This window comes from Cetorhinus maximus, chromosome 10 (assembly GCF_964194155.1).
Source record: "Cetorhinus maximus chromosome 10, sCetMax3.hap1.1, whole genome shotgun sequence".
Lineage (NCBI taxonomy): Eukaryota > Metazoa > Chordata > Chondrichthyes > Lamniformes > Cetorhinidae > Cetorhinus > Cetorhinus maximus.
The window spans coordinates 125244205-125269670 of NC_135888.1; the positions used below are offsets into that span (position 1 = coordinate 125244205).

Here is a 25466-nt window from a genome sequence, read left to right on the forward strand (position 1 = left end):
TGACCTGTTGTAGCACTTTGAGGCAATCTTCTGTTTTAAAAGGTCACACAATAAGATTAAACTTTTTCTTTACTGTACTTACTGTATCCTCACTTGAAACTTATTTAAAATTCTCACTGAACATGTGCCTGATTCACAACCAACGACAACAGGGAAACGTTCCTGACACTTGAAGGTGTATATTTCCCTCGTACTGTCAAACTTGTTGCCTTATCAAAATGACCATTCATATTTAACCCTGGAATAGTGGGCATAAAAGCTAAGATGTAATAGTACCAGAGTAAGACCACAGCTAAAGAACTAAATGCAGCTTTGGTTCTACTGTATGGGAAGGTTGTTAGAAGAAGTACTAGGCAAATGAATGTGACTAAAGGCTGACATGTCCTCTGGGCCTGAGGGCCTGCATCCTAGACTCTTAATAGAGTGGCTGTGGAGATAGTGGATGCATTAGTTGTAACCTTCCAAAATTCCCTGCAGATTAGAAAACCACCAAATAAAACGCCCCTCTTCCAAAAAGGAGGGAGCCAGAAAGCAAGAAACTGTAGGGCTGTTAGACTGATATTTGTCCATGGGAAAATGCTGGAAGCCATTATTAAGGAAGTAATAGCAGGACATTTAGAAAGTCAAGACATAATCAGGCTATGAAAGGGAAATTGTGTTTGTTAAATTTATTTTGAGTTCTTTGAGGATGTAACAAGCAAAGTGGATAAGGAGGAACCAGTAGATGTAGTGTCTTTGGATTTCCAAAAAGTATTTGATAAGTGTCACATAAAAGGTTACATAAAAGGTCACATAAAAGATAGGAGCCCATGATGTTGGGAGTAATATATTAGCATGGATAGAGGATTGGCTAACTAACAGGAAACAGAGTCAGGATAAATGGGTCAAGCTGGCAAACTGTAACTAGTGGAGTGTCACAGAGATCAGTGCTGGGGCCTGAACTATTTAGTCTGTGTTAATGACTTGGATGAAGGGTCCGAGTGCATTGTAAACAAATTTTCTATGATACAAAGATAGGTAGGAAAGGAAGTTGTGAGGAGGACACAAAGGCCAGAATTTTGTGGAGGCTGCAGAAGTTCCATCGTGGGGCCGAAAGTAGGGTAGGTAGGGCAACCCCACTTCAGTGTGTGGCAAGGCCTGGGGGGCATTTTGATGGCTTGCCCCAGGAGCTGTCATCAATCAGGGCTGGAAGCTCAGCAGCCTCAGTAGCGCCACTGCTATTGGTGGCCATTGCTGGAGCTGCACATGGGGGTTGAGAGTGCATCAATGAGTGTGCTCCCTTGAAGGCAAGCAAGTGGGGACTGGGGGTGCCAAAGCCAGGCAGGGAGGCCTAATGAGGGGGCTGAGGGGTTGCTGAAGGCAGGTGATGCCATTGCCGCTGAGATTACTGGGGGCAACTCTCTGCCTAAAAAGGAGGCCCCCCACCCAGAACCTGCTGGAAGGTCCCCAGGGTTCACCTGGTGGTCTCCCCACACATCAACAGACCCTCTCAATGTGGAAAAATTATCCTAGAGGCATGAACTGGCCCTTACTTGGCCACTTAAGTGTCTCAATTGGGCTCCTTGCAGGCAGCCCATCTTCTACCTTTCCCACCACTGGCAAAATGACTTGGCATTGAGAGGACATTAGCACCCACCACTCAATGCCTTCCTGTGCAATTTTGCCAGCCTTCCCAACTCACAAAGGACTGGTAAACTCAGCCCAAAGAGCCTGCAAAAGGACATAGATAGGTTAAGTGAGTGGCTAAAATATGGCAAATAGAGTATACGGCAGTAAAATGTGAAGTTGTCCTCTTTGATGGAAAGAATGGAAAAGCAAAAATATTATTTAAATGGAGGGAAATAGAGGATGCCACTGTACAGAGGGATCCAGGTGTCCATGTGCATGAAACACAAAAAGTTAGCATGCAGATAGAGCAAGGAAGGAAAATGGAACGCTGATCTTTATTGCAAGGGGGTGGAGTATAACAATAGGGAAATCTCACTACAACTGTACAGAGCATTGGTGAGATCACATCTAGGGTACTGTGTATGGTATCGCTCTCCTTATTTAAGGAAGGGTATACTTGCATTAGAGGCAGTTCAGGGAAGATTCACTAGATTGATTCCTGGGATGAAGGGGTTGTATTATGAGGAAAGGTTGAGCAGGTTGGGCCTATATTTATTGGAGTTTGGGAGAATGAATGGTGATATTATTGAAAAATATGAATCTGAGGGATTTTTAATTAATTCACGGGATGTGGGCTTTGTTGGTTGAGCCAGCATTTATTGCCCATCCCTAGTTGCCCTTGAGAAGGTGGTGGTGAGCTGCCTTCTTGAACCGCTGCAGTCCATGTGGTGTAGGTACACCCACCGTGCTGTTAGGAAGAGAGTTCCAGGATTTTGACCCAGCGACAGTGAAGAAACAGCGATATATTTCCAAATGAGGATGGTGAGTGACTTGGAGAGGAACTTCCAGGCGGTGGCCCTCATTTCTCTGCTGCCCTTGTCCTTCTAGACAGTAGTAGTCGTGGATTTGGAAGGTGCTGTCGAAGGAGTCTTGGTGAATTCCTGCAGTGCAACTTGTAGATGGTGCACACTGCTGCTACTGTGTGTTGGTGGTAGAGGGAGTGAATGTTTGTGAATCTGGTGCCAATCAAGCGGGCTACTTTGTCCTGAACGGTATCAAGCTTCTTGAGTGTTGTGGAAGCTGCACTGCATTCATCCAGGCAAAAGGAGAATATTCCATCACACTCCTGACTTGTGCCTTGTAGATGGTGGATAGGCTTTGGGGAGTCAGGGGGTGAGTTACCCGTCGCACGATTCCTAGCCTCTGACCTGCTCATGTAGCCACAGTATTTATATGGCTAGTCCAGTTCAGTTTCTGGTCAATGGTAACCCCCAGGATGTTGATAGTGGGGGTTTCAGTGATGCCATTGAACATCAAGGGGCGATGGTTGGATTCTGTCTTGTTGGAGATGGTCATTGCCTGACACTTGTGTGGTGCGAATGTTACTTGCCACTTGTCAGCCCAAGCCTGGAAACTGTCCAGGTCTTGCTGCATTTGGACATGGACTACTTCAGCATCTAAGGGTTCGTGAATGGTGCTGAACATTGTGCAATCATCAGCGAACATCTCCACTTCTGACCTTATGATGGAAAGAATGTCATTGATGAAGCAGCTGAAGATGGTTGGGCCGAGGATACTACCCTGAGGAACTCCTGCAGTGATGTCCTGGAACTGAGATGACTGACCTCCAACAACCACAACCATCTTCTTTTGTGCTCAGCATGACTCCAACCTGAGGAGAGTTTTCCCCCTGATTCCCATTGACTCCAGTTTTGCAAGGGGTCCTTGGTGCCACACTCGGTCAAATGCTGCCTTGATGTCAAGGGCAGTCACTCTCACCTCGCCTCAGGAATTCAGCTCTTTTGTCCCTGTTTGAACCAAAGCTGCTTTGAGGTCAGGAGCTGAGTGGCCCTGGTGGAACCCAAACTGGTCGTCAGTGAGCAGGTTATTCCTAAGCAAGTGTCACTTCATAGCACTGTTGATGACCCCTTCCATTACTTTACGGATGATGGAGAGTCGACTGTTGGGGCAGTAATTGGCCGGGTTCGATTTGTCCAGCTTTTTGCGTACTGGATATACCTGGGCAATTTTCCACATAGCCGTGTAGATGCCAGTGTTGTACTGGAACAGCTTGGTTAGGGGCGCGGCAAGTTCAGGAGCACAAGTCTTCAGTACTATTGCTGGAATATTGTCAGGGCCCATAGCCTTTGCGGTATCTAGTGCCTTCAGCCGTTTCTTGATATCACGTGGAGTGAATTGAATTGGCTGAAGACTGGCAGCTGTGATGCTGGGGACCTCTGGAGGAGGCCGAGATGGATCATCCACTCAGCACTTCTGGCAGAAGATTGTAGCAAATGCTTCAGCCTTGTCTTTTGCACTGATGTGCTGGGCCCCTCCATCAATGAGGATGGGGATATTTGTGGAGCCTCCTCTGCCAGTAAGTCATTTAATCGTCCACCACCATTCACAACTGGATGTGGCAGGACTGCAAAGCTTAGATCTGATCTGTTGCTGGCGGGATCGCTTAGCCCTGTCTATCACTCACTGCTTATGTTGTTTGGCATGCAAGTAGTCTTGTGTTATAGTTTCACCAGGTTGACACCTAAGTTTTAGGTATTCCTGATGCTGCTCCTGGCATGCCATCCTGCACTTATCATTGAACCAGGGTTGATCCCCTGGCTTGATGGTAATGGTAGAGTGGGGGGTATGTTGGGCCATGAGGTTACAGATTGTGTTGGAGTACAATTCTGCTGCTGCTAATGGCTCACAGAGACTCATGGATGCCGAGTCTTGAGTTGTTAGATCTGTTCGAAATCTATCCCATTTAGCACGGTGGTCGTGCCACACAACACGATGGAGGGTATCCTCAATGTGAAGGCAGGACTTTGTCTGCACAACGACTGTGCATTGGTCACTCCTACCAATGCTGTCATGGACAGATTCTTCTGCAGCAGGCAGGTTGATGAGGATGAGGTCAAATATGTTTTTCCCCCTTGTTGGTTCCCTCACCACTTGCCGCAGACCCAGTCTAGCAGCTATGTCAATTAGGACTCAGCCAGCTCGGTGAGTAGTGGTGCTACCGAGTCCACTCTTGGTGATGGACATTGAAGTCCCCCACCCAGAGTACATTCTGCACCCTTGCCAACCTCAGTGGTGTTCAACATGGAGGATCATTGATTCATCAGCTGCGGTGGCGGGGGGGAGGTACACGGTAATCAGCAGGAGGTTTCCTTGCCCATGTTTGACCTGATGCCGAGGGACTTCGTGGGGTCCAGAGTCGATGTTGAGGACTCCCAGGGCAACTCCCTCCCGACTGTACATCACTGTGCCGCCACCTCTGCTGGGCCTGTCCTACTGGCAGGACAAGACATACCCAGGGATGGTGATGGTGGTGTCTGGGACATTGCCTGTAAGGTATGATTCCGTGAGGATGACTGTGTCAGGCTGTTGCTTGACTAGTCTGTGAGAAAGCTCCCCGAATTTTGGCACTAGCCCCCAGATGTTGGTAAACACGACTTTGCAGGGTTGACAGGGCTGAGATTGGCATTGTCGTTTCCTGTGCCTAGGTCGATGCCGGGTGGTCCATCCGGTTTCATCCCTTTTTTGTGACTTTGTGGCAATTTGTTACAACTGAGTGACTTGCTAAGGCCATTTCAGAGGGTTGCCGAGAGAATGTTTCCCCTCGCTGGAGAATATAAAACTAAAAATAGGGGGTTGCTCATCTGAGACAGAGATTAAGAGGAATTTCTTTTTCACACGAGTTGTTCAGGTCTGGAATGCACTGCCTGAAAGTGTGGTGGAGGCAGGTTCAATCGAGGCAATCAAGAGGGCATTAGATGATTACTTGAATAGAAGCAAGCTGCAGGGGTATGGGGGAAAGTCAGGGCAACGGCACTAGGTCATAATGCTCATTTGGAGAGCTGGTGCAGACACGATTGGTCAAATGGTCTCCTTCTGTGCTGTTAAGATTCTGTGATTCTTCTCTCGGGGTAATTAATCTTTGGCTTTTCCATCCCAAAAAGCTGTAGAGTCATTGAAAATCTTTAAGACTTAGATGGAATGATTTTTGAACTGCAGAGGAGTCAAGGGTTACGGGGAACTGGCAGAAAAGTGGAATTGAGGCCAAGATCAGATCAGTCACAGCCAGTGAATGGTGGAATAGCCTTGGGGGGGCTGAATGGTCCACTCCTGCTCCTATTTCTTATGTTCTTATGTTAAGGCAATAGAGTATTTACATGCAGATGTACTATGATGCTCCCTTAAAATTATGAAGCGATGTGACAGGACAAATAAAAGTAGTTCCCAGTGGTTGCTGAGTCTAGAACGAGGGGGACATAGAGATAAGATTAAATGTAAGACATTTAGGGCAGACAACTGGAGAATCATTTTTATATAAATGATTGTGATGCTATGGAATCCTTTGCCAGACTTAGTTGTTGAAACAGAGGCAGGAATTTTACATGGCAGTGGTGAATCTTGCCTCCTTCACCACCCCCCATCCCCAAGCTGAAATGTTTGGGACATGCCCTCCTCTGCTTGGCCAGGTCACCCAGCGGCCATTTTACGGCTGTCAGGCTGCTAATTGACTCAAGGCAGGACTTCCACACCCATATGATTGGCCAGGAGCTCTTCAGTCCCAGCAGTCCCACCGGGAGCTGTGGACACTGCTGTGACTACGGAAGGTCTGTGAAGAAAAGATGCCATGGACCCAGACTTAAAGGTAAGCTCAGGGTTTCACTGGGGCCAGGCTGCAGGCCCTGGAAGGGAATTGGACATGGGGCCAAGTTCATCAAGGCTAAGGGAACGCAGACGGGAAAGTATCTTGTGGCGGGACTTTGTCGAGCAGGATGCCCGAACAGGAGGGATCCTTCCTCCCCTCCCAGTCCGTAAAAAGGTCATGAGCTGTTACATGGTGTAGATACCTCCTGCTGTGGGTAAAATCCCTTTGGCAGTGGAAGGAGACCCTTAAGTGGCCATTAACCCCTCCTCCCCTGCCAGCAATAAAATCCCAGGAGAGGTGGATAGGTGGTGAGCGTGAAGAAATTTTCATATTTTTGTGTTTATGCATATATTCCATGTAGGTAAATGTAAGCTATGTCTGTGTGTGTCCAGGGTTAGTCAAATATGAGGTTGTTGGAGCCAGATTGTCTGTAGAAATTAAGGGATAAAAGAGCGGAGGTGTTATCCTCTTGAATTTTATAATGAAGCTTAATGGTGACTGTTAACTTAAGGTAAACAGAGTAGATTTGAAATTTGTATTTGGGCTTAAGTGTTGAAATTGATGTGTAGCTATTGCATTTCAAAGGAGTTTCAAAGGTACAAAGGATCATTTGTAACTTACAGAAGATCCGTGAGTAAACAGGAGCAGGCATTTTAAAACTTTATTGACCCAAAAGTCGTGGTGAAATAGAAACATGAAAGGTTTTAGTATTTGGAAAACTGAGTTTTCAAAAAGAGATATTTGAAGACAATGGGGGACTGAGGCGAAAGGAGTGAAAAGGGTACTTAGGACAACACGACTTCAGCTGTAGTGAGCTGCTTTGAGGGGGGGGTTGCGGGGAGTCCCACTGAAGGCCTATTCCTGCGTGCGTGGACTGTGCTGGAAAAGCTGTGAAAGCCTTTTAATCGAAGAAAAGCAACTCAAGTTCTGGGCCAGGAAAATATTTGACCTGAGAAACAATTAGGTCGGGACTTTCTGGACTCGCCGCGGGCGAAGCAGTGCCCCAGCCGGAAGTCCAGCAGCGGAACCGGAAGATCCTGGCGGCCGGCAGGTGTGGAAAATACTGCCCTTAGCTTCAAATCTTCCTTTGGGAAAACCACGTCAGCGTGGAGTTGTTCTGGGAAGCCGTGGATTGTACTTCTGTTTAAAGTAGAAGTCATTTCTTGGATTGGGTAATATTTTTTGGATTTTAAGGTTAAGCATCTATAAACGCTGTTGCCAAAAAGATATAGTTTTATTGTGTACCTTTGATAAAGCATTTTGGGGTTTGTTTTGAAAGATTTTTCTAACTGTGTACCTTTTATCTTGTGTGTTTTAAGTTTTTTTTCTCTATCTTTTAATAAACATTTTTAATTCTTCAAATTTTAAAAGCTGTCGCTGGAGCCCAGTGATTTTGTGTTAAGTAACTTTCCCTCCCTGTTTCTACAATGTGAAAAAAGATTGCGATCAGATGGTGGATTTCAGTCTGAGACCTGGCTTGTTCAGCATTAACATCAGCTGCAGCCTTTGGCCCCAGTTTTATAAGCCCTGCCTGCCAATCCGGACCCAGAGGTGTGCAGGGGGTTTGAAAATTCCAGGCAGAGACTATGTCAACATCTAACATAGGTTAGACAGGATGTTGAAGAAGACAAAGGAACATGGGAGAAGGGGTGGTGTACATGGGATTAGGACAAATGCTCAAGTGGAGGATATACATCAATACAGACTCGTTGTGCTGATTGATCTGTCCCCATGTTGTAATTTCAATATAATTCTATAGGGCAGGATTTCCCCATCGGCAAGCGGGGGGCGGAACCCTCTTGCTGACATGTGAACCGACGTGTGGTGACGTGGAGCGAAACTCCCAATGTCATCCTGCCCCATTTAAATTTTCAGGAAGGCGGGGGCACAGCAAAATCAGCTGCGCATCTGCCGACCCATCAATGGCCAATTGAGGCCATTGACAGGATCATTAACGTAATTAGTGGACCTGCCCGTCCAACCTTAAGGTTGGCGGGCAGGCCAGGAGCCCCGGCGCAAAGTAGAAAAAGCACGAAACCTCATTCACAGGCGGGATGAGGTTTCATGTAGGTTCTTAAAATTTTTAATAAAGTTTTTGTAGAAATTATGGACATGTCCCAACTCATGTGATAGTCGATCTCCCCGAGGCTGCACTTAGCCTCAGGGAGATGAGTGCGCTCTTTCGTGCGCATGTGCAAAAGAGCGCACTCTCGATTTTGGGATTCCTCCCCCACCCGCACAGGAAGCGCCGATTGGAAGCACGCCTGTGTGCGCCCGCCCTTTAATTTCGCCCTGATGGGGGGAAAATCCTGCCCATAATTTTGACAGTGACTACTTACCATTTCTGAGCACAGTCTTGTCCTTCCCCAGTGTCTACCATTCCACATGTGCAGCAAAGGATTCTGAGAGCAGGTATTCTGGCTAATTTTCTCCTCCAATAATCCTAAACTGTTGAACCCTTTACTGCTACCCTCATTGAGATCAGCTAACAGATCCTGGGACCCTTCAAGTCATTATGGCTCAATTACTGACTGGATAAACTTACTGATTTATCAGCGAAAGCCTTGGGAGTGATATTTGTGATGAAAATGCAATCAACACATGGAAATCCAATTTCCACACATCTAACTATTATTACCAATAAAATGCATAGTAAGATCATCGGTTGAGATGGCAGTAAATGGGAATATAATTATCCCTGACATCCCAAGACAGGGGTATAATAACCAGGGATCTAATCGCTATAGTGAACTCTGACAAAGAGTCTGGACATCAGTTGGGAACAGGGTCATGCTCATATATCATGTTGTCAGTCAATGCCAGGCACGATCCTATTGTAGACACTTGTTTACAAGGGGCATCCTTCTATGGATGACATTGAACCTGTTATTTGTCCTCACTCTAAATATACACAGCTCCATCCACCAAACTTCAAAGGACTTATGAAATCTCTCCACCAAGAGCTGAAAAGTCCATTCATCACTCAAGGCTGTCAATCAAGGCAATGGTTTACTGGGTTGACACTCCAGCACTCTACTTATAGAACTACCAACAAAAGTTCCATTGACTTTGTTTCATTACATTAATAGTTAAGGTACCATATTGCTACAATGGAAAGAACAAGAGGATATTAGGCAGATACTTGCCAATGACATATGAGAGAATTAAATTCCAACCAGTAATGAAAGCCAAAAATTCTCCAATGGTTACGTAGCTGTAGAGATAAGCCGATCCAGTCTTTGGTACTCTTGCACCAAACTCTGCATAACATAGTCCTGCCAACACTGATGCAAGTGCAGCGATTAGGAAAGAGATTACAATGCTGGGCCCAGACTCTGCTTTGGCAATTTCTCCAGCCAACACATATACACCAGCACCCAGAGTGCTGCCAACACCCAGAGCAATGAGGTCAACGGTCGACAAACAGCGACAAAGATTGGTCTCTTCAATGCTATCCGCTGTCACTATTTTTCTCCGAATAAGACATTGGACAAACGATTGGACCGGACCGCAGGAAATCATCCTGGTGAGAAAACAACACAGAACAGGAGAATTATGAAACAAGTAAAAACTAATGCACAGTTAGTTACTTTTTGACAACTCTGAGATTACAGCATATTTGATTTAGCTTTAAAGATATTAAAATATCAGGAAACAGTTGCATTTTTTTGCCATTGAGTCATTTAATCACAGCTGCCTTGACCAATTATGAGATGTCAGAAGTTCTTTCACTGCACCACAATGCTTTAATTGTTACAAAATGTTGATCTTACCCTTTGCCTTTGAAATTGTGACATTGAGTCATAGTGTATAAATGCTTGGCACGTTAATCTGAAATTCCTCTTGCTACTATTTTAACTTATTTATTTCAAATTAGTTAACACCTCTGTGAAAATAGGAAAAAAGAGAAGATTTAAAGCATTCTGGATGTTTGTATGTTGGCACGTCCTAGTATCATAGGTCGAGGGCCATTGTGCATTGGATTTTTTTGACGAATATAAAATCACATAGGGCAGGATTTTAGGTCCCTCAGGCAGGCGCATGCCAGATCCGATCAGGCGTAAAATAGTGCGCGATGACGTCGAGCGAGCGTCCCAATGTCATCGCGTGCTCGCATGATATTTCAGTGGGCAGGCGTGCGTGAGAGTCGGCGACATGCCTGCCAACAATTAAGAGGCCTATTAAGGTCCTTAATCAATTAATTTAAACCTATTTTTCGCTGCCCGTCCAACCTTACGGTTGGCAGGCAGGCGAATAGGCCAGGCGGCCTTTTGCTTTTTTGCAAACCTCATCCATGGGAAGGATGAGGTTTCCACAATTGCATGAAAAATAAATATAAACTTTTGGGCAGAATTTTTATTCTGCTGATGTTATTATGAGTGAGTCCCATGTCGGGACATTTATTTCAGATTTCAAAAATCTTTGTTTTTGATTTTAAAATTGTTCAGCTCCCTGAGGCAGCTGCCTGCCTTCAGGGAGCTTTCAGTGCACAGACTTTTGCACTCGCACTCCACCTGCCCCCCAACCCTGGCAGCGCTGAGGTTCTCCGTTAATTGGCCAGCCAGCGTGAAATCGCGGCCGGGGGCCAATCGGGGGTGGCGGACCATTTCCCAGCCGCTCCCGGGCCTGCCCGACAACCTCAAAATCCTGCCCACAAAAATCTTCAAAGCCTACAGTGAGAAATAGACTTGAATGTAAAGGGATGATCTCTACTTTATTTTCATGTCTGCTTTATTATTTGAAAATAGTGTACAGAGCTGAAAGAAAGGAAATTTCACTATTTAAATCAAGCTATAGCTTTAGATTGTCTAGTGTTTTACTAATTTTAGAATTTTAGCACTGAAATGTGTAAGTTTGTCATAAGGTCCTGATACACTCAAATGGTCAATAATACATTGTGCACACCAAAGTTCAGTCTATTATATGTAGAAGTTCATTATGCTGAAACTGTGTTATAAAGAGAAAATGTTTTATGACCTCTTGATATCCCAAAGTGTTTCACAACCAATTTATTCTTCCGATGTGCCAGCCAAATTCCACACTGCAATGCCCCATAAACAGCAATAAAAGAATAGCTGGAAGCTGTTTTAGTAATCTTGGTTGAGGTTTTGATGTTGGCCAGGGCACCAGGAGAATGCCCTTGCTCTTATTGTAAATGAATCATTGGATCATTTACATCCACCCAAGAGGGCAGATGGGATAAAAGCGAAATACTGCAGATGCTGGGAAAACTGAAATAAAAACAGAAAATGCGGGAAAAACTCAGGTCTAGCAGCACCTGTGGAGAGAGAAACAGGGTTAACATTTCGCGTCTGTATGACTCTTCTTCAGAGCTGGAGAGAAGTAGAAATGTGATGAAATTTATACAGTTTAAGTGGGGGAGTGGAGCAGGTGAAGCTGGATAGAAGGCCAGCGATAGGTGGGGACCAAGGAAAGATTGACAGAGATGTTTTGAATAAAAGGACAAAGGGAGTGTGAATGGTAGTGATAAGGGCTAAAAATGGTGTTGATAGTGGCATTAAGGTAAGAAGGCAGAATGCGATAATAGCAGAAGGGTAAGCAGATGGGACCTCAGTTTAGCATCTTAACTGAAAGACAAATAATGCAACATTCCCTTAGTAGGTGCACTGAGGTGTCAACCTGGATCATGTGCTCAAGTCTTTGGGGTCTCTTGAAGCCACGGCCTTCTGATTTGAGGTCAACGGTGCTATTACTGAGACAAGACTGGCACAATTTATATGCAAACCTGTCACACACAAATGCACTCCTATTAATCTACCAAGGTTATTTATCTCGTTTACTGTCTAAGTGTTCAATCTGAAGATGGATGACTGGATGACTGTGTAAAATGAAGCTGAATTTTACAGCAGGTTGGGGGTGGGGGGGTGGGGTGGGAGGGGATGTGGTGGCTCGCCCACCCATTACAAAGGTCAGTTTCAAGCCGCCCCCGTAGCGATAACACACCACCAGCGGCCTTTTTTTTAAATTCATTCAAGAGATGTGGGCTTCGCCATCGAGGTCAGCATTTGTTGCCCATCCCTAATTGCCCTTGAGAAGGTGGTGGTGAGCTGCCTTCTTGAAACACTGCAGTCCAAGTGGTGTTGGTACACGCACAGCGCTGTTAGGGAGGGAGTTCCAGGATTTTGACCCAGCGACAGTGAAGGAACGGCGATATATTTCCAAGTTATATATTGCCTTTTTTTTAAACAAGCAAAGAGTGGGACTTCCACCCACAGATGGGAGGAAGCCCCACCCCGAGTGCTGCTGGCCAATCTGATTGGCTGGGAACTCTAGCTAACACAGCAGTGGGTGCTTCTGGGACTGCGAGCAGGCCCCCGTGAGAAGAGCAATGGTCCCAGGACTAAGATAAATCCTATGGATGGGGGCCAGAGGATGGGAGGAATGGATTTTGGAGGCCAGGCGGGGAGGAACTAAGTGGGGGTATCACCCTGAGGGGGGCTGGGGGTGCCAATGATGCGCAAAGGGCACCCCTCAAAAGAAGCACTGCTTTCCCAGCTTTTACACCCCAAATGGTGAAAAAGTGGATTCCCAATTCTTGCCCACCTGCCTACTCCAACCGCGCTATGGTGGGGACAGTATAATATTCGGGTCAATTGGCTTGTTAAGAAGTTCAATAGCCAGTTAATGATGTTTTTCAAAATGGCGGGCACGTTGCCAATTTCGGCCCCCATCCATCGTATTATGAGGACTGGGTCAGGAGTGAGCAGGAAGGCGGTGGTCTACATGCCCCCTAACACCCCTGTCGAAAACATGCCCGGTGGGGAGACTGTAAAATCAAACCCATTGTATCAATGTTGTAAGAAATCCAGCTATTGGTCTATCAGCTTTTCTTTTTATTCAAAAATACAATCTTTAATATTACCCTTTCAGCACCAAATCCTGGATTTTATGTCATATGAGACTAAGGCCCTGTCTCAGGCAGCTTAACATCCTGTATTGGCTGTCACAAGTCTTATCAAGCAAGGACCACAAAGTAAAAAAAAATTGGTGATAAATCCCGGGTTCACTAGGAGGATTACAAAAATGTGTAGAATTGTATCTCTACTTTCACATGCATAGAATGGTCACTGTTGTGGTATTTCAAACCACAGGCAAAACTGAGGCAAAATAGTAATGCCATAAGCTCTATTAGCACACTGCCATTCTTTCAGCGGTCTGCCATTTTCATCCATCCATTCAATTTGCATGCCACACATATTTTTGTTATCATTTAACATTGCTTCCACAATACTCTTAAGAGCTCATCTGTAAACACAACGCTCCTTTTCTGGCTCCTTGTGTACTGACTCTCTTTGCATTGAATTCCATTGCCAATCACGCCATTCAGATCCTTTTCTATCAAACTCCTCGGCTGATACCTTTCCTCAGTTCCTATGTAGTGATGCTGGTAAGTTCTAGATCACCCCCTCCCCCCACCTGCACAGGTAGTGCTAAGCGCTAAGGCTCATGTCTTACGCTGGGTGGGCCTTAATTGGCCCGCCCATGTAAAATGACGATGCGGAGCTGATCGCAGGCGGCAATCGGCTCCACGACTGCCCCCGCCTGCTCCTGCCAAGTCCACCCGCCGCCTGAAAAATTCAGGCCACTGAATAGATATCTCCCCTCCCATGACAAACAATTAAAAACTTCCTTCAAAAATCTTTTTTCTGAAGCTACAAATTTCCAGCTGATTGTAATTGGAAAACTTTTACAAGAGGCTGTACTTTGAACTGTTTATGTAGGAACAAATAAACCTATTTTCAGCTTTGAGATACAGAGCTGTCCTTTGCCAGCTGCTGCTGTCCCTAGATATGGGGCCCAGACAAAAGTGCATTTTGTAGGGTTGACATGCTCATCAGTACTACATAGAACTAACACATAAGTGCATTCTGTAGGTTTGACATATGTAAGCGCTTGTATGTGGCACACATGCCCATATATCAGTCAACTAATCACCCTCTCTCTTTAGTAGTTTGATATGCATGCACTTTTACTTATAGTTAACATTTACAACAACAACAACTTGCATTTATATAGCTCTTTTAAATAGTAAAAGGTGCCAAGGAACTTTGCAAAAGCATCATCGAACAAAATTTGATCCCAAGCCACATAAGGAGGTGTTAGGATAGGCGACCAGAAGGTTGGTCAAAGAGATAAGTTTTAAGGATTGTCTTAAAGGAGGAGAAACAGAGAGGTTTGGACAGGGGATTCCAGAGTTGTTGCACAGACATTCACACACACACACACACACACACACATAGCTGTAGAACCATAACCTCCACTTGTAATTAAGCACCAGGCAGTACGAAGCAGCAAGCTCCTGTGCTTATTTATCACAAAGATCCCAGCGTGCAGTTTCAGTTTGGTTACCCTAGCATTTTTGGTGCATTACAAATATACGAACATACAAGTTAGGAGCAGGACTAGGCCACTCAGCCCTTTGAGCCTGCTTTGCCATTCACTGTGATAATGGCTGATTTGATTGAAGCCTCAACTTCACTTTCCCACCTAAGCTTTCGTCCCCTTGCTTATCAAGGATCTATCTACCTCTTCCTCAAAAGCATGTAAAGGATCACAGGATTTTAAGCACAAATTACATTCGATCAAGAGCCTGCAATCTTTTGCACTAGTTTAAAAAACTTTGTGCTTGAAGCTGGCCCAGTGCACAAAACTGGTGCACCCCCAAATCAGATTGCCAGAATTGCTGTGCCCTTGGAGACATATCCAAGTGACAGTCAGTACCTTTACAAGTCAAAGGGTGGCGAGGGGGAGCAGATCGAAGAACAATAAAGTTGTTTAGGCCCCATTGGTATATGTGCACAAGCACATAAATTATTGCTGAATAAAGAGACACGTTGAAGCTTTTCATCTTGCACTCATCAGGACACTTCACAAGAATACCAATATAAGGGGAAAACAACTATTTATACTGTATGAGAGGAGAGTGCTGATTGGTTGACAAGTAATCTCTGATTGGGAGAAGTGTTGCCATGGAGAACGCATCAATTGATGATGAGTGACAGTTAACTGCCAAGCGTTGTTTGAAATTTAAACCAGGCAGCTTAACTCTGATTGGTCAAGGCATTACCCTGAGGAATAAGTCAGCAATTGGCTATCACTTATTTTGTTTAACTGAAACAGGTACATACGTGTGTTTGACATGTCTCCTTTTCAGCAATACCCAAGTTCTGTGCTACCAAACGACGACACATAAATTATTTATGAAGCTTGTCACACCAGTACACTAGTATTAAAGAAGTCTATTATATAGACTATTGTCACGATAGTCCACACACAAGCATGTAACTTTATTGCATGCGCAAGTTTACAAATTAGCCTTGGCTCGTTGATAGCATGCTCACCTCTGACTCAGAGGGTCATGAGTTCAAACTGCATTCCAGGTAATTGAATATATAGGAATGTGGAACAGGAGTAGGCTCTTGAACCTGTTCCATTATTCAATTAAATCATACCTAATCTGTGCCTCAAATCCATTTACCCACCTTACCCCTTGATACCTAACAAAAATCTCAGTCTTAAAAGTTTCAGTCAATCCCTAGCATCCATAGACTTTTGGAAGAGTTAATAAGGTGCAGAGCAGTAGGTAGAACAAATGTGATTTCCCCATGATCTGATGGCTGCGGTAATGTTCGACAAACTTCATCCCACTCCACTTGAAACTATAATATTCAAAATTATTAAAAGCCACCCAAATGGATGGTACAAAGAGCTGAATTCTCCTGATTCATACTGTGCAGACTACAAGAAAAAGTTATAGTCCTCCATACTGAAGCTCCTTATAATAATATATAAAATTAGATTTTCAAGCTATCTAATAGGCAGTCATATCCAAAAGTGATGGCAACAGTACTCATTTTCACAAGTGGTACTGCTTAGTAATAAACTCTATTAGTTAAAATGTTATCTCCTCTTGTTCGAGCTGTGTCTGAATTGTGTACAAGTAAATCAACTAATTTGGGTAAGTGTGCAGGAATATTATTAAAATATGTGTTAGGGTTATTGTTGAAAAAAGGGACTGTCAAAATGTATTGTCTTGCACTCATTAGAACAGATTCGCGAGAATGCCAAATCTTGAAGGCAACAACAATTAATACTGCAAGAGAACAGGGTGCTGATTGGTTGGCAAGTGGACTCTGATTGGTAGAGGCGTTGCCGTGGAGAAATCACAAGGGAACAGTAGACTGCCAAGTTTTTGTTTGAATTCAAACCAGGCAGGTTGGTTTTGATTAGTCGAGGTATTGCCATGGAGAATGAACAATTAGGGTTATGATTCCCATGGGTCACTATGTGTAGAGTTATTTTAAGTGTTCCTGTGATACTTCCGTCTGCTCAGCATTGAATTAAATCTGAAGTGACTTCATGCTAAATATCACAGGAAATCTTCACAACTGCATTTGCAACCAGGAAAATTCTGACCCCAACGTGCTTATAAATCTCGACCCAACATAGAAGCCTTGTTAAAATGAGGATCACTTACCTTGTTTCTCCAGGAGATTTAGTTGCTTAAAATATCACAGGATAAAATCACACCTCATACCCTGAAAACCTGATAAAAAGAATGTACCTAGTTAGTGCATATTTACCGCTGTCCACATTTGTGTCATTCCAAGACAGATTGAAGAGTGAAAAGTAGCTGCTAACATGTGTCAACATGTTGAAAAAAGGGACTGTCAGAAATTTTTGTCTTGCTCTCATCAGGACAGATTCACAAGAATACCAAATCTCAAAGGGAACAACAATTCATACTGCAAAAGAACAGGGTGCTGATTGGTTGGCAAGTGGACTCTGATTGGTAGAGGCATTGCCATGGAGAATGTAAATTAAATTAGGCAATTGGGTAAATTACCCAACTAATTTATCCAACTACCTAACCCTTAAACGCTAAACCACTCAAACCAAAACAATGTGCAGAATTCTAAGTTTGCATTTTAAGGCCAATTTTCTGGTTTGTGCTGTTGCTGGGCAGCCCTGCCCATGAATCACATACGTATGTTGCCCTTCATGTTCTATCCAGGGGGAAAAAAATCACGGACAAATCCCAGCAATGCCATTCAGGGGATGGGGCTGTCTGTTGGCAATACACAAACAGAAAAACTATCCACTATGCACATTCTCATTCAGTTGTGGAGCAATGTTATGGTTTGACAATGCACACTACGCAATAAGAGTAGGGAATCGGGAGGGCAGGAGCAAGCAAAAAGAACAAGGGAAAAAGGAGAAGAAATAAAATGGTGAAATTGGCCTTTGGCAAAATGCAAATCGGTTTTACACCATTAACTTCAATGAAAAAGGATATTAAGCAAGGTTTAAAAAGGGCCACTAATTCATTATCACATATTTTACACTACTACTGAAACCCAATATCATTGAAGACCAATTGAAGGCTAATGGAATGCTATCCTTTATTATGAGAGGGATTGAACATAAAAGTAAGGATGTTATGTTTCAATTATACAGGGAATTGGTGAGACTGCACCTCGAATACTGTGTGCAGTTTTGGTCTCCTTATTTAAGGAAGGATGTAAATGCATTGGAGGCAGCTTAAAGGAAGTTTACTAGATTGATACCTGGAATGAGTGGGTTGTCTTATGAGGAAAGGTTGGACAGACTGGGCTTGTTTCCACTGGAGTTTAGAAGAGTGAGGGGTGATTTGATTGAAGTGTACAAGATCCTGATGGCCCTGACAAGGTGAACGTCGAAAGGTTGTTCCCTCTTGGGGGTGAGCCCAGAACAAAGGGGCATTTTTAAAATTAGTGGTCGCCCTTTTAGGACTGTGATGAGGAGAAATTTTTTCCCTCAGAGGGTACTGTGACTTTGAAACTCTCTGCCTTAGAAGGTGGTGGAGGCAGGATCATTGAATATTTTTAAGGCAGAGGTAGATAGATTCTTGTTAGGCAAGGGAATCAAAGGTTATCGGGGTTAGATGGGAATGCGAAAATCAAAACACAAGAAGATCAGTCATGATCTTATTGAATGGCGGAGCAGGCTCGAGGGGCTGAATGGTCTATTCCTGTTCCTATTTCTTATGTTCAATATCACTATTCAAATTGATCACACAGCTCATATATATGTGTGTTCATGCTGCTAACTGTTTTTGCCATATAGATCAGTCAGGTTCCTGATTCAGTGTCTGTTCTGTGTTGTGTTTGCAGGGCAATGGTAGGACATTCAGCTAAAACATTCTTAGTCTAGGAAAAGAAAATACACAGCCAAAGATTCTGGTTCCTGATCCAGGAGCAGAACATCAACCTTTTAATCTGGAACATAGTAGTGGACATCTTATCACTGCACAGTCCCACAAACAGCAATGTTAATGGTCAGATAATCTGTTTTTATAATTGAGGCATAAATAATGACCAGGATACCAAGGAGAGCTCCCATACTTTTCTTCAAAATATTGCCACGGGATCATTTACATTCACCTGAGAAAGTAGTCAGGGCATTCTCTCAGTTCCTTTGCCATCACATCTGCTCCAATGATGACACTTTCCAAAACGGCACTTTTAACATGTCTTCCTTCTTCCTTAACTGAGGTTTCCCACCCACTGTAGTTGACAGGGCCCTCAACCGTGTCCGACCCATCTCCCGTGCCTCTGCCCTCACACCTTCCTCTCCCTACCAGAGCCATGATAGGGTCCCCCTTGTCCTCACTTTTCATCCCACCAGCCTCTGCATTCAAACGATCATCCTCCACTATTTCCGCCAACTCCAGCATGATGCCACCACCAAACACATCCTCCCTTCACCACCCCCCCACCTCCCCCCCGCCCCCCCCCCCCCCACCACCCGCTCTGGCTGGCATTCCGTAGGGACCGTTTCCCTCCGGGGCACCCTGGTCAGCTCCTCCATCACCCCCAACACCTCATCTCCCTCCCACGGCACCTTCCCATGCAATCGCAGGAGGTGCAACACCTGCCCCTTTACCTCCTCCCTTATCACCATCCAAGGCCCCAAACACTCCTTTCAGATGAGGCAGCACTTCACTTACACCTCCTTCAATTTGGTCTACTGCATTCACTGCTCCCAATGCAGCCTCCTCTACATTGGAGAGACCAAACGCAGACTGGGTGACCGCTTTGCGGAACACCATCGGTCTGTCCGCAAGCATGACCCAGACCTTCCTGTCGCTTGCCATTTGAGCACCTCATCCTGCTCTCATGCCCACATGTCCATCCTTGGCCTGCTGCAATGTTCCAGTGAAACCCAACACAAACTGGAGGAACGGCACCTCATCAGGTACTTTACAGCCTTCCAGACTTAACATTGACTTCAACAACTTCAGATCATGAACTCTCTCCTCCATCCTCACCCACCTTTTAGCCCCTTTTATCAATATTCATTGTCATTTCTTAATTTTTATTGTTTTAATTTTTTAATTTTTATTTTTATCCACTTATTTTTATTTTTATTTATTTTCATTTTTATTCATTGTTTTATCCCCCCCTTTTATCCTTTTTTCCCACCACCGTCCCCTCCCTACACCCCACCCCCACAAGGACCATCTGTCACTTGTTCATGTTGTTCTTTCCAGAGTGCTTACCCTTGTCCTGCTATTATCACATCCTGCTTTCTGATCTTAATGCCACCATCAGCACCTCCTTTAGCCAGTATCACCATCATTAATACCCCTTCGTCCTTTTGTCCATGACATCTCTGGCAATCTCTCCTTTGCCTCCACTGGCCTTCTATCCAGCTTCACCTGCTCCACCCCCCTTTAACAGTATAAATTTCATTACATTTTACTTCTCTTTAGCTCTAAAGAAGAGTCATACGACTCGAATTCGAAACATTAACTCTGTTTCTCTTTTCCACAGATGCTGACAGACCTGCTGCGTTTTTCCAGCATTTTCTATTTTTGTTTCAGATTTCCAGCATCTGCAGTATTTTGCTTTTATCTTAAGGGAGCCAGAGCCTTGGTTTAACATCTCACCTCTAACAGTATATCACTCCCTCAGTACTGCACTGGAATGTCAGCTCAGGTATGTGCTCAAGTATTTTGAGTAAGACTTAATTAAATCCACAATGTTCTAAATGATAGGCAAGAGGGCAACATTTGAACCATGGCTGACACTAAGTCCTCATGTTCTTATATAGACCGTTCTCCCTAAAATGGAGAAAAGGACTGCAAATTTTGTCGCCTCTCCTCTTCTCCTGTTTTGAAAGTGTTGCTGACTTCTTGCTGGAGGACACTGCCATGGATGCCAAGAGCCATGTGCTTCCTCACTTAATAATCATTGGTCAGACTAACAACTGTAGGAGTAGTCCTATCATCGGACATCTGTAAATATATATGGGTGGATTTTATGAGGCGGTGGATTCAGGATAACCAACCATCCAAGACTTTTGGCCTTTCGTCCCTGTCCCAGGCCGGGCACTTCCCAGGACGTGCTCTGTCCCGGAACTCTGGTGTCTCGGCAGGCCCTTTCTTTGTGCATGTGACCGGTGGGACAGGTTTGCGGCTTACGGTCAGGTCTGCTCTGCGGCATCTGGGGTCAGGGGGGGTTGGTACAGCAGCATCAGAATCCGCAGCCCCCCCCCAACCACTTTCACAGGCTCACCAGAAACCACCCTGGCATCAACGCTTTGCCAGTACCCACATGGCAAAGTGGTCCTTATTTTTTTGACCAGAGTTGGATACCCTGGATGGAATATCCATCACTCCCTCCAATCCCGACCTAAAAGTCAGTTGGCACCTCACCGACCAGAAATTTGGCTGCCCTGTGGTGCTATTATGCTGAGGCCTGCCTTAATAAGGTCAGAATAGGATTTCTGCCGCCATCAAGGAGTAAGTCCCGCCCTAGGTAGCTGCCGGCCAATCAGGTTGGCTGGCAGCTCTAAGGTCCTATCAGCTCCAGAAGGGAGTAGTGGCCATTGCTGGGATGACAAGCAGTCACAAAGAAAAGATGTCTCCCAGATTTGAGCTAAGTCCGGGGATTTTGGGCAGGCCCAGCTGGGAGACCACATCAAAGGGAGGTGGGGGTGTAAAACTTTGGGTGGGAGGGTGCCCCCAATGAGCATAGAGACCCCCCCACCAAAGGAGGTACCTCTCTGCCTTCTCCTGCAGACTGAAAAATTGCCACGGAGGCAGATTGAGGCCCTTAAGTGGCAGATAATTGGCCACAAGGGCCGCAATAAGCCTAAGCAGGTGGGCCACCCCCTTGTAATGTGGGGGCGACAGGTCAGGGGCGGGCGGGCAGGTCACCCACTTTCCTTTCCAAGCCCGCACCCCTTACCCCACCGTCTACAAAGATGCTGGGGGGAGGGCCATAAAATTCAGCCCACAGTTTCTATCAGGACTCACCAGATAACAATCAGGGGCATGAATAGGCTAAAGTTTCCTTCCCTAAATTAAAGACAGTGAAGCCAATTCCACGTCCCAACTGTTGCCTTGTCTGAGATGAGTTAACTCAAAACACACCAGCTGTGATATCCCACACAGTCAAATTGCACTGAGCAGCAATCCAGATTTGCCCTACTCTTTTCTTGCTAGAGTTGAGGTGGCTATGCCACTTCTGGCCCTATTTTGGTTAGTGGTTATAAATCTGTTTTGAAACACTGCAAAGAGTTTCCTCTATAGCTGGATTTGTTTCTGTCAGATGTCAGATATGCCGATTTACCAATTATCTCCACTGTTCCTCGTGACTGCAATTAACTTTTTTGTGCTTTGTTATCTGTTTGTGCTCTGATCTAAAGGATCCCGAGCAGAGGAATCTGTATGTAATAGACATAAAAGCGTTCACTCTCTTCATACTCCAAGAAGGTGCCAGACTGGGCCAGAGATTGCAACATATAGAAGGTAAGTAGTTTTAAAGCATGAGATGCCCTGGACCGCTTTCGGTTGCCCTGAGAGGTTTGGAGAGGAATTTTCCCTCTTCAAGCCAGGTGCCTTTTCTCTTTTATACTCTCCCAGGAGCTCACATGGCTGGCGGAGTGCAGGTGAGGGGAGGGAGGAAAAGTTTAGTCATTACACACTCTCGACATCCACGTGTGGGCTAGGCATAATGGACCCACCGGTCCTTTCTTGCCCGTTAATTTCATTTTGTAAATTTTGTGTGAATTTGACATGACTGTGTAGCCTGGGATTGGAATCGATAGGAATCTGGATCAAGGAGCTGGGTGTGGAGGCTGACGAGTCTAATCCTTCATGCTCCTAAGTCTCTGTTGATTAAAATTAATGGCTGGAAAGTTGTCACTGAGTGCGTTGCAGCTGATTCTCTGATCTATGTTCCTTCCAAAGAAAACTGTGGCAAGAGGGCAAAGTCTGCCTATATATTTATTTCATAGCTTTAGAGGAATATTGCCTTGAAACAAAAATATGGTCTAGAGTTAAGCCTAGTACAATGGAGTAGAAACTAATCTGGGCCCATTTTGTGAAAAGGTTCTTGATCAGGCGTTGGGCCCCTCATTAACATATTTTAGGCTCCTAAATCCTGTTTAAGGTGTACAATTAAAATGTAATTAAATGGCCAAGATTTTCTCTTCAGCATGCGGGGGCAGGCCCCACATGCCGACGCGCGGTGATGTCGGGCGTGCACGTCATTCTGATCTTCTGTTTGGCGGGCGCTCACCGGAGTCGGCTGCATGCCCACCAAACTGTCAAAGGCCTGTTAAGGCCATTAATCAATTAATTAAAAGGCTTGTCAGGGATGCCTGTCCAACCTTAAGGTTGGCGGGCAGGCGAAGAGGCCAGGCGGCCTTTGCATTTTTCATGAAACCTCATCCACAGGCGGGATGAGGTTTCATGAAGGGTTTATTAATTAAATGAACATTTTCATGAAAATTCATGACACTGTCACATGAGGGGACATGTCTGAATCATTTTTTTTCTTTTTTTCGAAGTTTCATTTTGAGATGAGTCTCCCTGAGGCAGCTCTGTGCCTCAGGGAGATTGAAGCGCTCTTTTGCGCGCATGCGAAGAGCACAGGCCCTGACTCTCCCCCCTCACCCCGTCCGCACAGGTAGTGCTGAGTGCTACTGGGTGCACATCACGCTGGATTGGCCTGTCCACATAAAATGGCAGTGCGCTGCCAATCGCAGGTGGTGATTGGCTCTGCGCCCGCCCGTGCCCACTCCCGACAGGGCCCACCCGACGGGGACAAAATTCTCCCCCATGAATTTAGCAGCAGATCCAACGTCTGCTTACATTGAATGTGGATTATCTGATTATCACTGCTAGATTAGTATGATTCGCGCCCATTCTATACCCGCATATCAATTTGTACCCAAGTAATCTCTAGATGGAAGAAGCTGTAGACTTTGTAACATTTAACCAAGCAGCGAGTGGTCTGACTTATGGGACAAACACTGTAGCGAATAAGCACAGTGCAGATGGGACAGTCTAGCAATTGAAGTTATTATATTCTATAAATTAAATCCGCTACTGGTTGTGGTGTTTAAGGGAATATTATAATGGGGTGAACGTTATATTACACATATTATGTTGTGTCAGATTGCTCGTGATCTTTTTTAAATTGAGAAAGCTTAGCGTGTGACCATATTCCACGTGTAGAACATCACTCTAGTGTAGATACCACTAATGTTAAGGAGAGAAGCAAGGAAAACAAATTCATTCAAAAGGAAATGGTTAGGAATCGGAGGCCTGGGTTTTTAAAACCTGGAAGGAGAGATTAAGGGGAGGAAGGTGTATCTCAATTCTAGCTCCTCGGGACAAGTTAGAGATGGAGACAGTGAGATCATTTTTGATTTCAACACAATGAGGAAGTATAGATGAGAAGAGTATAGGAGGAAAGTTCAGAGGAGAACTGACTGCAATACTAAGTTAGAAATAAAACATATAATACTAAAAGTTCAACACAATACGATAAACTAAAACCACGAATGGAAGTTACCAACATAAAATTGAGGCTGAAGAAATACAAAACTTATATTAATTTTCAATAGAGGAACAAATATTAAGACATTTATCATAGCCTCTTTGCACACAATGAGTATTAATGTACATTTCTGGAGTAACACCATTTTATTTTAAAACAGCTTTGTTTCCCTTTGTTTACCTTTTTTATACTGCTGTGTATTTTGCAAAGTTCACTTCTTCTGAGGAAAGTCCCATAGAAGGTAAGAAATCTCCGAAGTCCCGTTGTTTAACGTCACATTGAATAAACTCTCAAACCGCAACTAAAGCTTTCGAGATCCCACTGCTTGAATTTGCATATTGTTGAGAAATTTTCCAAACATTCAATGAAGGGTTGATTATAATACATTTATTCAATTTGAGAAATTCCAAATTAAGAGAAACTGCTTAGTAGGCAAAAATGGAAATCCGATTTTAAATCTGCACAAACTTAATCCTTTCAGAATGCAATGTGTTGTTTGAAGTATGCAGCAGAAAGTGCATGGTTAAGACTCCATTAATCCAGCATTAATGATAGATTGAAGGTGAACAACAGGTTAGAGCAACATTACTAACCTCTTGCTTCAAAACTGCTGTTTGCAATATTAGGATATAGGCACATGTTGTACCTGATGTCTTTCCTCTGAGGCAAACAAACAAGTTAATGCCTCTACTGAAGTACTATGAAGAGAAAAGCCATTGGGATGCATTACTAAAGACTTGCAATTTTGTAGTGCTTACACAGCCTCGGGATGTCATACAGTATTTTACAGCCCATGACGTACTTTTTTATTTGTACATGGGGCAGGGTTTCGCTGGCAAACTCAGCATTTATTACCCATCCCTAACGGACCTTGGGAAAATGGTGATGAGCCACCAGCTTGAACTGCTGCAGTCCACCTTGTGTATGTGCACCCACAGTCCTGTTAGGGAGGGAATTCCAGGATGTTGGCCCAGCTAAGAAGGAATGGCAGCGATATGGTTCAAAGTCAGGATAGTGAGTGATTTGGAGGGGAATATGCAGATGGTAGTGTTCACATGGGGTGGTGAGGGTGGGGGGGGGGGTGGTGGGAGGTGCGGGGGGTGGTGAGCTGAGACAGCGGCGTAGTGGTATTGTCACTACTCATCCAGAGGCCACACTAATGTTCTCAGAACAAGGGTTAAAATTTCATCGTGGCAGCCAGTGGAATTTAAATTCAATTAATAATCTGGAATTGAAAAGCCAGTCTCAGTAACGGTGACCATGAAACCATTGCCGATTGTCATGAAAACCTATCAGGTTCACTAACGTCCTTTAGGGAAGGCAATCTGCCATCCTTACCTGGT

At 44.6% G+C, this 25466-nt stretch overlaps 1 protein-coding gene across 1 annotated transcript in view; it reads right to left on the minus strand.

The window, feature by feature from the left end:
• Positions 1-24498, minus strand: part of LOC144685991 (cationic amino acid transporter 2-like) — a 63178-nt gene extending 38680 nt beyond the window's left edge. The window contains exons 1-3 of the mRNA XM_078551087.1: positions 24304-24498; positions 16767-16835; positions 9415-9791 (exon numbers count right to left, since the gene is read on the minus strand). Of these exons, the coding sequence (XP_078407213.1) occupies positions 9415-9790 (376 nt within the window). The 5' untranslated portion in view covers position 9791; positions 16767-16835; positions 24304-24498. The remainder of the gene's footprint in view (positions 1-9414; positions 9792-16766; positions 16836-24303) is intronic.
• Positions 24499-25466: the final 968 nt, after the last annotated feature.